The sequence below is a fragment of a genome, unplaced genomic scaffold (genome assembly GCF_019419815.1).
Source record: "Pyrus x bretschneideri cultivar Hongxiangsu unplaced genomic scaffold, Pyrus_bretschneideri_v1 Contig52, whole genome shotgun sequence".
In the NCBI taxonomy this organism is placed as follows: Eukaryota; Viridiplantae; Streptophyta; class Magnoliopsida; order Rosales; family Rosaceae; genus Pyrus; species Pyrus x bretschneideri.
This window is the reverse complement of record NW_025999790.1, coordinates 2372588-2390483: the sequence shown is the minus strand read 5'-3', so window position 1 is coordinate 2390483 and position 17896 is coordinate 2372588. Positions and strand designations below refer to the sequence as shown.

At 38.0% G+C, this 17896-nt stretch overlaps 2 protein-coding genes across 4 annotated transcripts in view; both read right to left on the bottom strand.

Moving 5' to 3' along the window:
• The window catches only part of LOC125470713 (putative disease resistance protein At3g14460), a 28366-nt gene extending 16865 nt beyond the window's left edge, over positions 1–11501 (bottom strand). For 2 of the 3 annotated variants that reach the window (XM_048570154.1, XM_048570155.1), the window contains exon 1: positions 7529–11500. In XM_048570154.1, coding sequence (XP_048426111.1) covers positions 7548–11381 — 3834 coding nt within the window. In that variant the 5' untranslated portion in view covers positions 11382–11500 and the 3' untranslated portion in view covers positions 7529–7547. Of the gene's footprint in view, positions 1–1260; positions 1370–2696; positions 3802–7528 lie in introns of those variants that run through there. The other variant, XM_048570156.1, reaches the window with a different exon arrangement.
• Positions 11502–12750: 1249 nt separating this feature from the next.
• Positions 12751–17732, bottom strand: LOC125470783. The gene is made up of 8 exons (XM_048570376.1): positions 17400–17732; positions 15895–16179; positions 15508–15567; positions 15200–15409; positions 14098–14216; positions 13914–14011; positions 13384–13508; positions 12751–13300 (listed from the first exon to the last, which is right to left on the bottom strand). Exons 1-8 carry the CDS (start codon positions 17631–17633, stop codon positions 13139–13141), a joined length of 1293 nt encoding a protein of 430 aa, XP_048426333.1. The 5' UTR covers positions 17634–17732; the 3' UTR covers positions 12751–13138.
• Between the last annotated feature and the right edge of the window lie 164 nt (positions 17733–17896).

The window sequence follows — 17896 nt, the reverse complement described above, 5'->3', positions numbered from 1 at the left end:
AATGGTAGTATAGTTGAGTTAAACAGTTGAAAAGTTAAAATTGATTGATTAATTAAACACTATATATAGATGACAGCAAACAATTGAAGTGAAACTTTTACATAATCTGACTTTGAGTTGAGATCTCAAATGTTGACTTGGTCGCCTATCTCGATGCAAGGAATGTGAGCTATCTTGCTCCACTACTCTCCTGTCTTCTCCTGACACCTGTTCTCCAGAAAAGAACAATTCTGGATGCTCAGACAAGAGAGCGATGCCGGCAAACCCTCTTTTGGCAGGAATTTGAGATTATCACAGCTTCTAATTTCAAGCTATTGGAGAGAAGTGAGGTGCTGAAAATCAAAGTGACATATTGACATATTGACAAAACCTCATTAATACATGCGTTAGTCCCATCATGGATTTCTGTAAATACACACTAGATATTGACAAAACCCTCATTAATTATTTCCTCACATATCCTATGACTCTTCCAACCATCCAATATTCCTGCCTTCCAACCCATTGATGATGTGGTCGAATCAACTAGTATATAAAAGTATGGCATTAAATATGACAATGCAGAATGTGGCAGGACTTATATCTCTGGTTTTATTAATCTTGTTATATACAGGAAGAAAGCACTGGATATCTGGCAAAACATTTCCAGGATGAAGTTCACTTAAAGTCCCGTTTTTCCCAGTTTGCATGAAATTCCTACTATGTAGGTTTGTTCTGCTATAAGCAATAATGTACATGATCACACAACTGAGGTTCAGAGTTGTTACCAAGAAAATTTCCAACATACGACGGCGTGCTCCAACCATCCTCCATCAAAATTAGGTTAAGGCGTATCATCAATTTCTCTGTGGCATCTTCCACCAAAACAGCTAATGAATCAGACAGTCGCCTCCGTAGTGGACGATCCTGAAGAATCCAAATAAAGGTACTTTATTAGATTTGATATCAAAGTCAGATGTCATCTTACATATAGAAATTAGAAAACCTACCTTTTTGTCCTGCTACAACTTTAGATATTCAAGTGATTGCTAATAAAGCCCACAATGGTAGAGAAGAATGATGTAATCTCTTAATTCCTTCGGATCAGCTTCTCGGAGAATAAGATGCTCACAAGCTGTGACAAAGTATCCTTAGCAGATGCAAGCTGAACGCCAGTGGAAAAATACCAAGTATCCTTATAAAGGCTTATATATATGCACTTAAGTTGGATTAGTTTTAAGTAGAAACTACATTCACTTCGGACAAAGTACGTGTCTTCATTTACACTTGATCTATCAATAAATTTAGCAGCACGTGCTGCCCTCAAGAAAAAATTCCCTGGTTGATCATGCTGAAATGGGCCAGAATGCGCCCTTCAATTTTTTTAGATCTGTACAAATAGTAAACTATGAGACCAGATGTAGCTAAGGTTAAAGCCTTGCACACATGTCCGAAGATCAAATATGCATGTAAATAAATTATATAAAGACAATGTCACTCACAAACAAATGTACACAAAGATATATTTAACCTGTACTTTGACTCACTTTTAGCACAAAACCCATGCTTACAACTGCTCAATTGAAATCTACTGGTTGACATTTACATCCTAGCGCATAGAACGTTTCATTTTTGAAAACTTATTAGCTGTTGGATGAAGGCTGGTGAACAAAAGCTTTTCTACTCATTGGTGAATTGTAAATCATGATTAGGAGGACCTGTAGATATGGTACCAACTCAGGTCCATATCCATAATATCTGACAACATATATGGTACCAACTTATAGGCAGGTTCATAATATTCTGACTAAAGATAAATTAGAAACAATGCGGAACGAAAAGGTTGTTCACTCTTCAATTAAATGTCAAATGAATACCTAAATTACAAGAGTAATCAAATAACAATATACCACAGGCAACATGATTCTCTTAAATGGAACGTGTGGATGAGGGATTTGAAAGTGCCAAGCGCAGGCTTAAGGCTTAATTAGTTAAAATTCACTACAAAAGATTATGCGGAAGGATATGACAGACAAGATGCAATGCATCGAGAGGGAATTGTAAATGACTGCTTGAAAGGAGACATTTATAAATGCTTTGTTTATGTGTGTAATGATCATGTAGTGCATTTCAAATATCTATGTCTGATGTTTCGCAGTTGATTTCTAACTAATGTATCCTAAATTCCTTGGTACTTTCAAATCCCTCATCCAAACACCGGGTGAGAGAACTAGGACTTCTAGCATACACAACTCACTGACATAGGACAATGCAAATAAAGGCAAAAAGACAGGTCTGTCAATATAGTAACATAAGTCACCTCACCTCACCTCCACTAAACCTGTTTGCAACATCTACATTGAACTCCTGAAATAACAAACGAGTAAGGCAGACTTCCATACCAAGTGGAGATATAGAGTTCATATTGGTCCTTCAGAAACCCTGAAATAAAGTTAAAAAAGGAATCTTGTGACTTAATGCTCTTTTCTTAATTATTCATATTTGTCCAGCCAATCAGAGTGGTAACTGGTAACCAGTTAGAACCTTGATTCTAAGTCCTTCATAAGAATTAGAAACAAAGACAAGTATTAAGAGAGTTTTACAGAATCTGAAGTGAAACTATTACAGAACCTTGATTAATTGAACAATTGAAGTGAAACTTTTACAGAATCTCAATCTTATATGTTATTGTATGAAAAATGGTGCTATGTACGAACCTGAATTTGACTTTAGATCTCAAATGATGACTTGGTCCTCAAACCGGATGCAAGGAATGTGAGCTATCTTGCTCCACTCTTCTCCCGTCTTCTCCTGACACCTCTTCATCAGAGAAGGACAGCGGTAGATGTTCAGATAAGATAGCGATGCCGGCAAACCCTCTTTTGGCAGGGATTCGAGACTATCACATCCGTAAATTTTGAGCTTTTGAAGAGAAGTGAGGTGTTGAAGTCCCCTTCCCTCCAAAGATTTTAGACTTTTCATTCCATAGATTCCGAGAGTGAGAAGAGTGGTAGGGAGCGTCTGTTCCTTGAGCACCGTCTCCAACACATCCTCGCTTCCCTTGATCAGAAATGTTCGAAGGGAGACAAGTCGTTGCAAACCCCAGTACTCCACCGAAGGCCACAGTTTCTCACAACTGCTGATATAAAATGATTGTAGGTTGGGAGGCAAACCTCCTTCTGCAAATGACTCTACATTTGGAAGACCAGATATCCACAAGTATCGAAGGGCGGTGAGTGTGTGTATTCGATCGGGCAATAACTTCAAATTCTCGCATTCAGAGACTTGAAAACGAGTAAGATTTTCAACATCAGCTCCTTCTCCAATGGAAAGGGATTCTAGATTTTCACTGCCCAAGATTGTAAGAGATGAAAGTTTGGGGAAAACGCCCAGCGGGAAGGACCTCAGTGAATCACAGCTATGGCTTAATGTCAACTCTTGAAGGGATGTCAATTTGGCCATCATCTCATGAGATAGGAATTCTAATCTCCTGCAACTTTCTATACGAAGATATGTCAACGAAGTGGGTAGACCATTTCTAGGGAACGACAGGAGGGACCCGCAATCATTGAGAGTCAATTTTTGAAGACGACTGCTCAAGTGCGGCTGCAAGCAATCTGTGCGACTAAAAATTTGAATATCAAGCATGGAAAGCGAGGACAGCGTCTCCGTCTCTAGTAACGACGAGAGACCAGGGCATCCATTTATTTTCAGATCCTGAAGAGATTGTCGCAAGGATTCCGCGTTAACAATGAGAGACCAGGGTATCCACCTACTCCTAGTAGCCCCTTCATGCAGAACCCCGCAGTCGGACACTTGAAGTTTTCCTCAATGCTTCCACAGGGTCTAGGAAACCTGCACGTTTTATTCAGTGCTTTCAGGAGTCTGGGGGACCTGCAAGTTCTCTTCATTGTTCGCAACCAAGTTCTGGAGGGCCTCTGGCTCCTCGCCCGTTCTTGCCTGCAAGCAAAGCAAACGATTAATGCATGAACAACCAGTTTCCAGAATGCATGGCCATAAGGCTGTATTTTAACAGCCTCACATATTTCCTGACTATGACATAAGTCAAAAATTTCTTTTCGGGAGTGAAATTCACTTAAAGTGCCACTTTTCCCAGTATAATTAATGAACCTCCTACTGATTAGGACTACCATGGTTCAGAGTTGTTACCAAGAAAATTTCTATCATATGATGGCCTGCTCCAACCCTCCTTGACCAAAAGCAAGCTATGCCGTATCATCAATTTCTCCACGGCATCTTCCTCTAGAACAGTTAATGATCAGATGGTCGCCTTGCCTCTGTGATGGACGACCCTGCAATATCAGATAATAATAATCTAGGGTAATTCAACCACAAATACAGTAACAATTTGTTGCTCAAAATATATACATCAATTGCATAAAGAGTAAACATGTTACCACTGCAAGGAAACCGTGCTCTCATTTTTGTGTGTGGTCATCGTCACCACTGCTCTCTTCAACCCACTCCAAGATGTCGGTGACATCAAGGGAAGATGTTAAACATCATTCCACTGTTTTCTCTCTGCATCAATGAAGTGGCATACGTTAGTCCCATCATGTTGTCCTGACTGACAAAATATTTGAATGCAATATATAATAAGTGTGATGGGTTTCTGAAATACATGTGACATATTGACAAAACCCTCGTTAATTATTCCCTCACTAACTAGGGGATAATTTAGCTAGGATCATATCCATGTGAATACGACAACCTGAGTACAAACGATCTGATTGATTTTGCATCCCAAAAAAACCACAAATACTATGATTTCATCCAAAAACAGTCCATAATATTCATTTAAGGAACTTAATTATAAACAAAGGAGATCCATATGAATTTATAATGAAGCAAAATTTGACAAAATAATTCATCAATTTACACAAGAGTAAACATGTTACCACTGCAGCACCTGAATGTTAAAAGTATCACAAGACGCCTTACTAGCTCCGCTGTTGTCCATTTTGCCAGTTGATTATTCCAACTATTCAATATTCCGGCCTTCCAATCTATTGATGGTCTGGTCGACTCAACTAGTAAATAAAAGCCTGGCATTAAAAATGAAACTGCAGAATGTGGCAGGACTTATATCTCTGGTTTTGTTCATCTTGTTATATATATAGAGGTAGAAAACACTCGATAGCTGACAAAACATTCCCTGGATGAAGTTCACTTAAAGTCCCGTTTTTCCCAGTTTGTACGAAACTCCTACTGATTAGGGTTCGCACTGCTATATGCAATAATGTAAATGGTCACACAACTATGGTTCAGAGTTGTTACCAAGAAAATTTCTAACATACGACAGCTTGCTCCAACCATCAACCATCAAAATTAGGAAAAGGCGTATCCTCAATTTCTCTGCGGCATATTCCACCAAAACAGTTAAATGAATCAGACAGTCGCCTCTGTAGTGGATGATCCTGAAGAATCCAAATAAAGGTACTTTAATAGATTTTTTTTTTTTTTTTTATCAAAGTAGCACGTCATCATACATATAGAAATTAGAAAATGTACCTTTTTGTCCAGCTACAACCATAGATATTCAAGTGATTGCTCATAAAATCCACAATGGTAGACAAGAATGCTATAATCTCTTAATTCCTTCGGATAAGCTTCGAGGAGAATAAGATGTCCACAAGCTGTGACAAAGTAGCCTTAACAGATGCAAACTGAAAACCACTGAGAAAATACAAAGTATCCTTATATATGTGCACTTATCTTAGATTAGTTTATGTAGAAGTTACATTCATTTTGGACGAAGTACCTGTCCTTATTTATGTTTTATCTATCAATAAAGTTAGCAGCATGTGCTGCCCTCAAGAACAAATTCCCTGGTTGATCATGCTGAAATGGCCAGAATAAGTTACTTTCAAAATGCGAGGACCTATAAATAATATTGAATGTAACATAGTTCCATCAATTAAATGGCAAAGCAATACCTAAACTACAAGAATAAGCAATTAACAATATACCACAGGCAACATGATTCTCTTAAATGGAACATCTGGATGATGGATTTGAAAGTGCCAAGGGCTTAAGGCCAAATTAGTTAAAACTCATTACAAAAGATTAGATAGAGGCATATGAAAGACTAGATGCAATGTATCGAGAGGGATAAATGACCGCACGAAAGGAGGCATTTATAAATAGTTTGTTTATGTTGTAATGATCACCTAGTGCATTTCAAATATCTATATCTAATGTTTTGTAGTTGATTTCTAACTAGCTGATCCTAAATTCCTCCCTCATCCAAACACAGGGTGAGAGAACTAGGAGTTTTAGTATACACAACTCATTAACATAGGGTAATACAAATTTAGGAAGAAAAAAAAAGATGTCGACCTGATAACGTAAATCACCTCCACTAAAATGGCTTGCAAAATCATTATGTGTACATTATCAGATTCCTTGCTTTACTGTTTATGATAACCTCTGGGAAGACTACGAAGAATATCTCTGCATCAAAATCCAAAAAGCCCCATAAGAGAAGCATTTTCAAAATTTCCAAGTATATGAGCAAAAGAATTGCAGGTGATCCTGAACAATGTGTCAAAACCTGTTTGCAACGTCTACATTAACTCCTGAAAACAATGCCCGTATTGTAGTGTTCTCTCAGAACAACCTTGAAATAACAAAGAAGTAAGGCAGACTTTCATACCGAGAGGAGATATAGAGCTCATGATTCAGAGTGATGCCTTGCATTGGTCCTTCGGAAACCCAGAAATAAAATTAGAAAAGGAATCTTGTGACTTATTTCTCTTTTCTTAATTTATTCATATTTGTCCAGCCAATCAAAGTGGTAACAAGTTAGAACCTTGATTCTAAGTTCCAAATGCAGAATATCAAAGTCCTTCATAAGAATTAGAAACAAAGAGAAGAATCCAGAGTTTTACCTTCACTGGTTTTCTCCAACTCCCGTTAATTCCACATCAAATTTGGAAAAATCGTGTTTAATCCTTTCTTCTCATCGTTATTGAATGTTGATTCAACTTGAGCTCAATCCTTTTGATACCTCATCTAGAAAAGATAGTCCTGAATCAAAGATGAAGAAATTATGATTTATAAAGTGATCTTAATTACTTGTGCAAGTTTGACAATCTGAAACTTTTCCTTATGTTATGATTCATGAATATAATCCCTCACCTCCACTAAACCTGTTTGCAACATCTACATTGAACTCCTGAAATAACAAACGAGTAAGGCAGACTTCCATACCAAGTGGAGATATAGAGTTCATATTGGTCCTTCAGAAACCCTGAAATAAAGTTAAAAAAGGAATCTTGTGACTTAATGCTCTTTTCTTAATTTATTCATATTTGTCCAGCCAATCAGAGTGGTAACTGGTAACCAGTTAGAACCTTGATTCTAAGTCCTTCATAAGAATTACAAACAAAGACAAGTATTAAGAGAGTTTTACAGAATCTGAAGTGAAACTATTACAGAACCTTGATTAATTGAACAATTGAAGTGAAACTTTTACAGAATCTCAATCTTATATGTTATTGTATGAAAAATGGTGCTATGTACGAACCTGAATTTGACTTTAGATCTCAAATGATGACTTGGTTGCCTATCTCGATGCAAGGAATATGAGCTATCTTGCTCCACTCTTCTCCCGTCTTCTCCTGACACCTCTTCATCAGAGAAGGACATGTGCCGATCCTCAGAAAAGATAGCGATGCCGGCAAACCCTCTTTTGGCAGGGATTCGAGACTATCACATTCGTAAATTTCGAGCTCTTGAAGAGAAGTGAGGTGTTGAAGTCCCTTTCCCTCCAAAGATTTCAGACTTTTATTGTTAGAGATTTGGAGAGTGTGAAGAGTGGTAGGGAGCGGCTGTTCCTTGAGCACCGTCTCCAACACATCCTCGCTTCCCGAGATCTGAAATGTTCGAAGGGAGACAAGTCGTTGCAAACCCCAGTACTCCACTGAAGGCCTCAGTTTCCCACAATCATCGATTTGAAATGATTGTAGGTTGGGAGGCAAACCTCCTTCTGCAAATGACTCTACATTTGGAAGACCAGATATCCGCAAATATCGAAGGGCGGTGAGTGTGTGTATTCGATCGGGCAATAACTTCAAATTCTCGCATCCATAGACATCAAAATGAGACAGGTTGGGAGTGGGCAACCCCCCGTGGGCAAAAGAGACCAGATTTGGACAAATATAGATACAGAGAGAATCGAGATGAGTGAGATTTTCAACATCAGCTCCTTCTCCAATGGAAAGGGATTCTAGATTTTTAATGCCCCAGATCTCAAGAGATGAAAGTTTGGGGAAAACGCCCAGCGGGAAGGACCTCAGTGAATCACAGCTATCAATTAAAGCCAAATATCGAAGGGATGTCAATTTGGCCATCATCTCATGAGATAGGAATTCTAATCTCCTGCAACTTTCTATACAAAGACGTGTCAACGAAGTGGGTAGACCATTTCTAGGGAACGACCGGAGGGACCCGCAATCATGGAGAGTCAATTTTTGAAGACGACTGCTCAAGTGCGGCTGCAAGCAATCTGTGCGACTAAAAATTTGAATATCAAGCATGGAAAGCGAGGACAGCGTCTCCGTCTCTAGTAACGACGAGAGACCAGGGCATCCTCTTATTTCCAGATCCTGAAGAGATTGTCGCAAGGATTCCGCGTTAACAATGAGAGACCAGGGTATCCACCTACTCCTAGTAGCCCCTTCATGCAGAACCCCGCAGTCGGACACTTTAAGTTTTTTCAAGCGAGGAAGATGATCGGGCAAGTTTCCCCTCAGCTTCGGACAACTCTGTAAAACCAGCTCCTCGAGACGAGGAAAGTCTGGACATTGACCTCTACCCGGACTTGGCAGCCATTCTACCCATTCTGGCATCCTTGTAAATTCCAGCTTCTCTAAGCAACGAAATGGCTGAATTAGAGAAATTCCATTGACACCATAAAACTCAGCACCAATACTCATAATACATTTCATGTTGTATATATAGAGCTCCTTAAGAGCAGACAACTGCCCAACTGGTGGCAACGACCAACAATTACTAAAACTACTGAGGCGCATGACTTTTATGTTGGAGAAGGAAGAGTCTCCCAACCAATTCGGAAAGCTTGTTCCACCATAACATGTGATGGTCAGTTTCACCAAATTTACAGAAGGTTGTAATTTTTCCAGTACTTGTCTCTCTTTTATGGAATCATCTGCATCCTCTCTACCCCATGCCAACTCTATTTCATTGAGATCTTTCTTATCCTTCAAATTGGCCCGCAAGGCATCCACAACATGGACTACATTCTCTAGATTCATGATAGAAAGTTCCCCTCCAAGATTGGGCAACTCCCCCAATTCTCCAATGCCACCAGACCTAGTAGATGTCCCCAATACATAACCAGTGAGTGTTCTCAAACTTTTTAGTCTACCCATTTGCACCGGCATTTCTTTTATACCAGTATAGCTAATATCAAGATGGCGCAAATTAATCAGTTTCCTCATGTCTACAGGCAATTCAACAAGAGAGTAACAACCTACCAACAATAGAGTTTGCAAATTGTAGAGACCACTCACGGTATCTGGTAACCTTTTAATAGCAGTGAAAGAGAGGTCAATGTAGCGCAGATGTATGTGGTCCCCGATGCAATCAGGTAAGTGACTGACGTTTCTATATCTTGCCAAAGACAGTGCCCGTGAACATTTTAGGGTTGGCAAAAAATCATTTGGAACCTTACTACTTACATAATCCCACTTTGTCTTCCTTAAAGACATGGGTAAGAAGGTACGCAAATATTTAACTCCATTTAATGGCTGAAACTTTTTAGCGGCATCACAATATCCTTTCGCATATGACAAATGTCGAACTCTTTTAGGAACTTCATATGATCCTTCCTCATCCATCCGAAAACAAAATTCTCTAGACACGAACATAGCCAAGTCATTAATGAGATCATGCATTGTGAATCCAGGCTCCTCGGTTCTTGATCTTTGAATTAGTGATCGTGATACTAATTCATTCAAATAGTTCTCTCCAACCTCCTCCATTCTTGTCCCGCCGTCAGCTTGTGAAATTAAACCAACAGCCATCCAAAGTCGAACCAAAGTATGCTTCTTAAATTCATAGTCCTTTGGAAAAATTGAGCAATAAGCGAAACATTGTTTTAAATAAGGCGGGAGGTAATGGAAACTCAATCTTAGAGATGGAAGAATACTATTTGCTTGTGGTAGCTCCCAAAGATTGCTATTCAATATATAATTCCATTTCTTGTAGTCCATGTGGCAACTTAAGAGACCTCCAAGTGTTTTCGCAGCTAAAGGCAGACCATTGCACTTACGTGCAATTTTTTTACCAATTTCTTCCAAGTCTGGATGTGCAATAGCGTTTTCATTTCTAAACGCATGTTTTGCAAGTAACAACCAACAATCATCATGCGACAATTGTTTTAAAGAGTGAATAGGAACAGTGTGCACGATGGATGCAACACTTTCGTTCCTTGTTGTCACAATGACCTTACTTCCCCTCGCCCCATAAGTGAAAGGAGCTTGAAGAACACTCCAATCATTATAATCGTCATTCCAAAGGTCATCCAACACAAGTAGAAACCTTTTCCCCGTTAGTTGTTCCCTAAGAGCAACTTGAAGCAAGCTCATATCTGACTTATCACAGGGTATTGAAGCAATTGACTGAAGAAGGGTTTTAGTGACCCTAACAGCATCAAAGTCTTCGGAGACACACGCCCAAGCTCGAACATCAAAATGCTCTTTCACCCTGTCATTATTGTAAAGGAGTTGAGCAAGGGCTGTCTTACCAACTCCTCCCATTCCCCATATGGGGATTACAGATGTATTGCCGCCCCTTCCATCATCAGATAGCAGCAGTGTTTTCAACTTCGCTTCATCTTCATCCCTACCATAAGTACAGAATTCATGCTCAACGAAGGAAGTTGTGGGAGTTCTTTGTGAAAGCTTGCCCCTGACACCTTCTCTGAGACCGAGCACACGTTTCTGTTGTGCAAGGTTTTCTAGTTCTTCAAGTAACTCTTGAATCCTACCATTCATGCCCTGATAAAAAGGATTAGGAGTAGAGAAGAAGTTCCACACCTGGGTTTTCTTCGTTTGATATTCAGCTTCCACCTTGCTTCGCAAAACTTCAGTATCGATCTCATCCAGCAGGTCCTCGGCATCGAAGACAGCATGTTTGAGCTCGTCAAGCCACTTTTTCACACGGGGTTTCTCCATCTGCTTCTCCTCTGCATCATCAAGCACTGCATCAAGGGCCAGAAACGTCCGCTTCAGTTTCTTCAGGAGTGAATAGTCAAGTTTTTTTCCCCAGAAGAAGTCCATCAACTCGCCAGAACCAATCTTGTCGCACAGCGTCTGGATGGAAGCAGAGAGAAAAGCCTCTGCAATCAAAGCCATTTTTTTTTCTTTCTTTCTGGAAACTAGTAGTCTGAGAGAAGCGTTTTGTAATGGAAACTGAAGCTAAACTCTTATGAAATTCACATTTGGGAGTAGGACGACCAGATACTCTTATGAAATTCACATTTTGGAGTGATGCTTTACGTTAAAGCATAAAGAGAGAATTTGTGGTCGCGCTTTGTTTGCGAGTGGAAAACTGTAGGCTAAAAATGCGTCGGTTGGATGGGGTAAGTGAGTGGAAAAGTAACAATGGTAACGTCGGTGCTACGGACGAATTGTCATGTGTTCACACAGTATATTGTACACCTCCGGATAAAACTAGATATCTGCATGAATGGAAGCATTATCAAATAATAAGGTTACAAATTAAAAAGTTAAAAAACTTATTAAATAAAATACTTCCATTAATTTATTAATTTTTCATATAATATATCGTTCGACATGTTTTATATTTTGAAAACATTGCATGACAGCTTATCAAATACCATCAAATCTTTATATATAAAAAAATAATTATGATATCATTCACTGATCTCTCATCTGATTTCTCAATCAATTCTTCAAAATTTCACAACCTTTCAACGTTGATAGTAATAATTAAAAGTTAATATTAATATCACAAACAAATAAACTAGTAATACATATAACATATTGCTAATGTCACAAGATTTAAAAAAAAACAAAAAAACAAAAAATTGAGCTGGCCAATAAGTCAGTGGAGTACACACGTTAAAGCATAAAGAGCGAATTGGTGGTTGTGCCTTGTTTTGTGGGTGGAAAAAGTCGGATTTGGATCCTCTCTCTTGAGCTAATGGAGAGGATTCTCCTCATCAATCATCGTGGGCCGTTAGATTTTTATCCAACGATTACAATCATTATAACTTTAAAGAGACCTCCCTGTTTTAGCCGTTGGATAAAAATTCAACGACCCACGATGATTGATGAGGAGGATCTCTCCATTAGCTCAGGAGAGGATCCAGATCCGAAAAAGTCTAGGCGAAAAATGTGTCGGTGGGATGAGTGCTGGTTGCTTTCTTTCTACTTTGCTAAAGCAACATATAGGTGCAATGGACTATTGTCACATATTCAGTGGATGAGTGCTTTCTTTCTACTTTGCTAAAGCAACATCAGTGCAATGGACGATTGTCATGTGTTCAGACAGTACACTATGCGTTCCACTAATATTTGTCTATCCTGTGTCACTCTTTATAGTTCCACTTGTTTGTTCTGTCACTCTTTGTAACTTACAAGAGAGTTCCTATCGTACCAGAGTGGGCGCACGATACTACTAAACTAAAAACTGAAATCCAAATGGTTACGAAACGGACCTAAGTTGCTCTCCTTATTTAGATTACACACTATGTAGATATATGATTCCACATAAATTTGTTATTACTCAAATCACAAATGAAGCAACAATTTGTTATATACATGAATTTACATAAGAGTATCACAAGCAGATAATAGACCACCTACTACCTCCGCTGTCGTAAATTTTGCCGGTTCATTCTTCCAATATTCCGGCGTTCAAATTTACTGATGATCGGTCAACACAATTACTACATAAAAAACTGGCACCATATGGGAAAATGCAGAATGTGGCAGGACTCATATCTCCGGTTTTGTTCATCTTGTTATATACGGATAGAAAACACCGCATATTTGGCAAAACTTTTCCAGGATGCCGCTTTGCCGGTTTACATGAACCTCCTATTGATTTGGGTTTGTACTGCTATCTGCAATAATATATGCGAAGACTACCATGGTTCAGAGTTGTTACCAAGAAAGTTTCTAATATACGACGGCCTGCTCCAACCATCCTCCATCAGAATTAGGTTAAGGCGTATCATCAATTTCTCTGCGGCATCTTCCTCCAAAACGGTTAACGAATCAGACGGTCGCCTCCGTAGTGGACGACCCTGAAAAATCCATATGAAGGTACCTTAAAAGATTTGCCATCAAGGTTGTATGTCGTCATACATATAGAAGTTAGAAAACGTACCTTTTTGTCCTGATATAACTTTAGATATTCAAGTGATTCCTCGTAAAATCCACAATGGTAGAGAAGAATGCTGTAATCTCTTAATTCCTTCGGATCAGCTTCCAGGAGAATAAGACGTTCACAAGCTGTAACAATAGACACAATGTTCAGATAACAATATGTGGCAGCGGGCACAATATGTCCAACGGTGACGATAAAATTTCAAATTTCAAATTGCAGTACAAGAACTTAACTTGAAAAATCAAATCCTACTATTAACTAAAAATCACCACGGGACCTCAAACAGGTTAGAGATGCTTCTACAACTTTATTTAAAGATGGCTATGGATAACACGTTATTTTACTTGAAATGACTTATTGGTAAGGAGTCGGACCCTGTCCTCCAGAAAATGCAACTACAATTGTCCCAAGACATTCCTGGTGACATCTCAATCTATGTTACCGCTTCAACAGCTTCAAGAAGCATAATCTATTGACTTTGACATTACCTTCTTGACACTGGGATTAAATACGATTCAATAAATGCGTACCAGATAGGGCACGCCTCATATCCCCAAAATGTACACTAGTCCAAACACCACGATCTAGTCTATGTTGAGCAGCCTTCGCAGATGCAAGCTGAAAGCCACTGCAAAAATAGAAAGGATCCTCACATATATGCACTTAACTTATATTAGTCTTCAGTTGAAACTACATTCATTTTGGACAAAGTACCTGTCTTCGTTTATGTTTGATCTATCGATAAAGTTAGCAGCACGTGCTGCCCTCAAGAACAAATTCCCTGGTTGATCATGCTGAAACGGCCAGAATGCATCCTTCAAATTTCTTAAAATCTGTACATACAGTAAACTATGAGAACAGATATAGCTAAGATTAAAGGCTTGGACACATGTCTATAGACCTTATCAAATGTTACCCAAATATGTATCTACATACAATTCAATGCCTTAAAAGGCAAAGGCGTGGGTGAAACGTTCCATGGATAACCCCGCCTTCGCCTCACGAGACCTATATATATATATATAAATATATATATATATATATATATATAAATATATATAATACTTTGTAAAACAAATATTCATTGTCGTTCAAAAATGCACAAGTCGCAAACAAGTTTAATTCGCATCAAAAACAAGTTTAACCAAGCAATCAAATGTACACAAAGATGCACACACATAATCGATAATCTATAGTTCTACTCACCAAAATCTATGCTTACAACTGCTCAATCGAAATCTAATGGTTGAAATCTACATCCTAGCAGAGAGAACGTTTCTCTTCTTTAAAAAAAAAATTAACAGTCGTTGGATGAAGGTTGGTGAACAGAAACTATCGTACTCATTGGTGAATTGTATATCATGATTCAGAGGACCTGTAGATATGATACCAAGTCAGGTCCATATCCATAATATTCAGACTAAATATATGGTACCAACTTAAGGCAGTTTGGTAGTATTCGGACTAATTATACAAGTTACTTTCAAAGTAGGAGGACCTGTGGGTAATCTAGAGCACATGGAACCAATTTGAATAACATAGATTGCATTGCCATAACCAAAGATAAATGACAAAGGAACTAATCAATTAACAAAAAACCACAGGCAATATGATCATATTGCTCATTTAAAATATCTATATCGAATGTTTTGTGGTTGAATTCTAACTAATTTATCCAAAACCTCTTGGCATTTTCAAATCCCTCATCCAAACACAGGGTGAGAGAACTAGGAGTTTTAGCGTACACAACTCGCTGACATAGGACAAAACAAATTAAGGCAAAACAAAAAAATTTCAACATGAAAACATAAGTCACCTCCACTAAAAGGGCTTGTGAAGTCATTATGTGGACATTATCAGATTCCTTGCTTTTCTGTTTATGATAACCTCGGGGAAGACTATGAAGATCATGAGGAAAGAATATCTCCACATCGAAATCCAAAAAACCCCATAGGCGAAGCATTTTCAAAATTTCTGAGTATATGAGTGAAAGCATTGCAGGTGATCCTGAACGATGTGTCAAAACCTGTTTGCAACATCAACATTAAACTCCTGAAAACAATCCCCATATTCTACTGTTCTCGCAACCTTGAAATAACAAATAAGTAAGGCAGACTTCCATACTGAGTGGAGATATAGAGCCCGTGATTCAGAGTGATACCTTGCAATCGTCCTTCGAAAACCCTGAAAAAAAGAGCAGATAAAAAATAGTCAGCGAAAGCAAGAATTTTGCAGCAAGGGGAAGAGCCAAGAAGATACACAGATCCTGATTTATTTAAAACAAATGATAGCTTTTCTGCTACAAAGTAATTGTTTCCCGATATGAAGTTTATCTTAGTTTCTCCCTGCCACATTCCTTCAGCATTATAAGTTCGGCAGTTTCCCTACCAAGCTAAAATTTAGTTAAAAATAAAATGAATCACTTAAGAGTTTTTAAGTTCAACTTTGAATCAACTACAAAGGAATAATAATTCAAGTTATTGCAAACAAAAACTCTATCAATCAACATACCTTATTTACGTACAAATAGTTTTCCAAACTCTCCAACAATTTCTCAGGCGAGGATCTAAATGAAGAGTTGTGGTGAGAACAATAGTCCATGGAAAGATCACCAAACCTACTAATAAAAGCATCCACCGGAAGTGGAACTGAAGAATGTGACACAAGGGAGTCATCTTCTGCTGCAATGTAAAGAGCAGTTTTCCCCAAATCAACACATCTATTGATGGTAATGCTGGTTTCCCTCTCTATATCGGACAGATGGCGAATTTGTGAGCAGAACCCCTCCCTGGCCTCCTGGTTGTTTCTCAATTATATATCAATCAAAATCCAAACTAAGTAAACCCCATTGCATAATCAAGCATACATAGTCTTTATCAAACAAATACAAAAAGACATTGCATCATAACAAAGTATAAAATTACTCCCAAAAGAAGTGTACATTTGACCTATGCACGAGAACAGTTAATCCAGCAAATGAACATAATTATCCAATTGACAGTTGCGATAGTCTTGACCTAAACTGGGTGGTCGGAAAAATGTATCGTGCAATGTAATTTACAAGGTGTCTAATATGATACAAAACAGTTTTGCATTAAAGTGGGAAAACCAGAAAAGTAAGGAAAACAACTTATCTAAATTTTTGAGGTAGGTCACGATAAAATAGTATATCATTTTAAGAAACAGTTTATACCTCGCACCTCAACACGCCATATTACTTTTAGAAGGCTTGGTACTCTCAACCTCTCTTGACTCCTAGAAAATCAATAGAACCTATAATGGATGAAACACTACCATACATAACTGAGAGAAGCTCATCCGAAACTAGAGCTAGAAACGCCTTATTTCATTTTGTTTAGCTCGCTGTTTTTCTTGTTCTTTCTCCCTATTAAAATACTATAAAGGGAAAACTTGTTTATATTACTTCATCAATATGCTTCAATTGTACCTACCGAAAGCAATGTGAAGTTCCTTGTGTTTATTTTTCTTTCCGCTTTTGGCTCCAATCGATCAAGTAATAGCCGTAAAAACAAAAACACAGAAACAGATACAAATTGTTTCAAAACCTTGCTAGACAAATTAAGGACGATGTTCTCGTTAAAAACTAAACTCCAATAAGAATGGCATGGTTAACATTCTTTGTTAAGAAATAACGGAAATAACGAAAACGACGATAACATGTTTCTTGCATCATCATGGTTTGATCATTTCTTGAAATTATTCTCACTATGATACCTCAATTTCATTTCAATTTATTATGCAAATTACCCAATTTTTTTATATATTTTGTAAATTATAGCCAACTAAACGCATGAAACTGATATATGATTATCTTCCAGCTCAAGAAATGAAATGGGAACATATGCTGAACAATTACATTAAAAATTGGGGGAAAAAACTAGATTAAAGTGAAGCTAATGCATTCATTTCATCAATTTAAAAATAATAATTAAAAAGTTAAAATTAAAAGAAGAACAATTTATAATTTATCAGGAAGAAGTAGGTAAATTTCTTACTCTGGCGAGGCAGGTGAGGGTTCCGGAAGAATCGAGAGCATCGTGGAGCACGAAATTGAAGTCACTGCCAACGTCGGATTGGGCGCGGCTCGAGAGGCGAAGAGGACGAGGGCATGATCGGTATTTCGAGAATTTTGAAGAGGAAGAAGAAGATGAAGAGGTTGTGGATGTTGTGAGAAGCGAGTTCCTGAGAATCCATGGGGAAGAAGAAGAGGTAGCACCCAACCAAGTCATCGTTTTCTTTTACCAGAAAAATTCTGAGATATCGAGTCCGTTGGTGTTTATTTCTATATCGGATTTTTTTATTTTTATTTTTTGGTTGGATAATTTCTATATCTGATTTATCGAGTTATTTTATGGGAATTATCTGTCTAATTTGGACCACTTCTCTTGTTTGGGGTTCTCTATTAATTAATTATTTATTTATTTTGAGCTTTTTTTTTTTTGTCAAGGGGAACTTTTCATTAGGATTAGTTTTTCCTCAATTTTATTTCGGG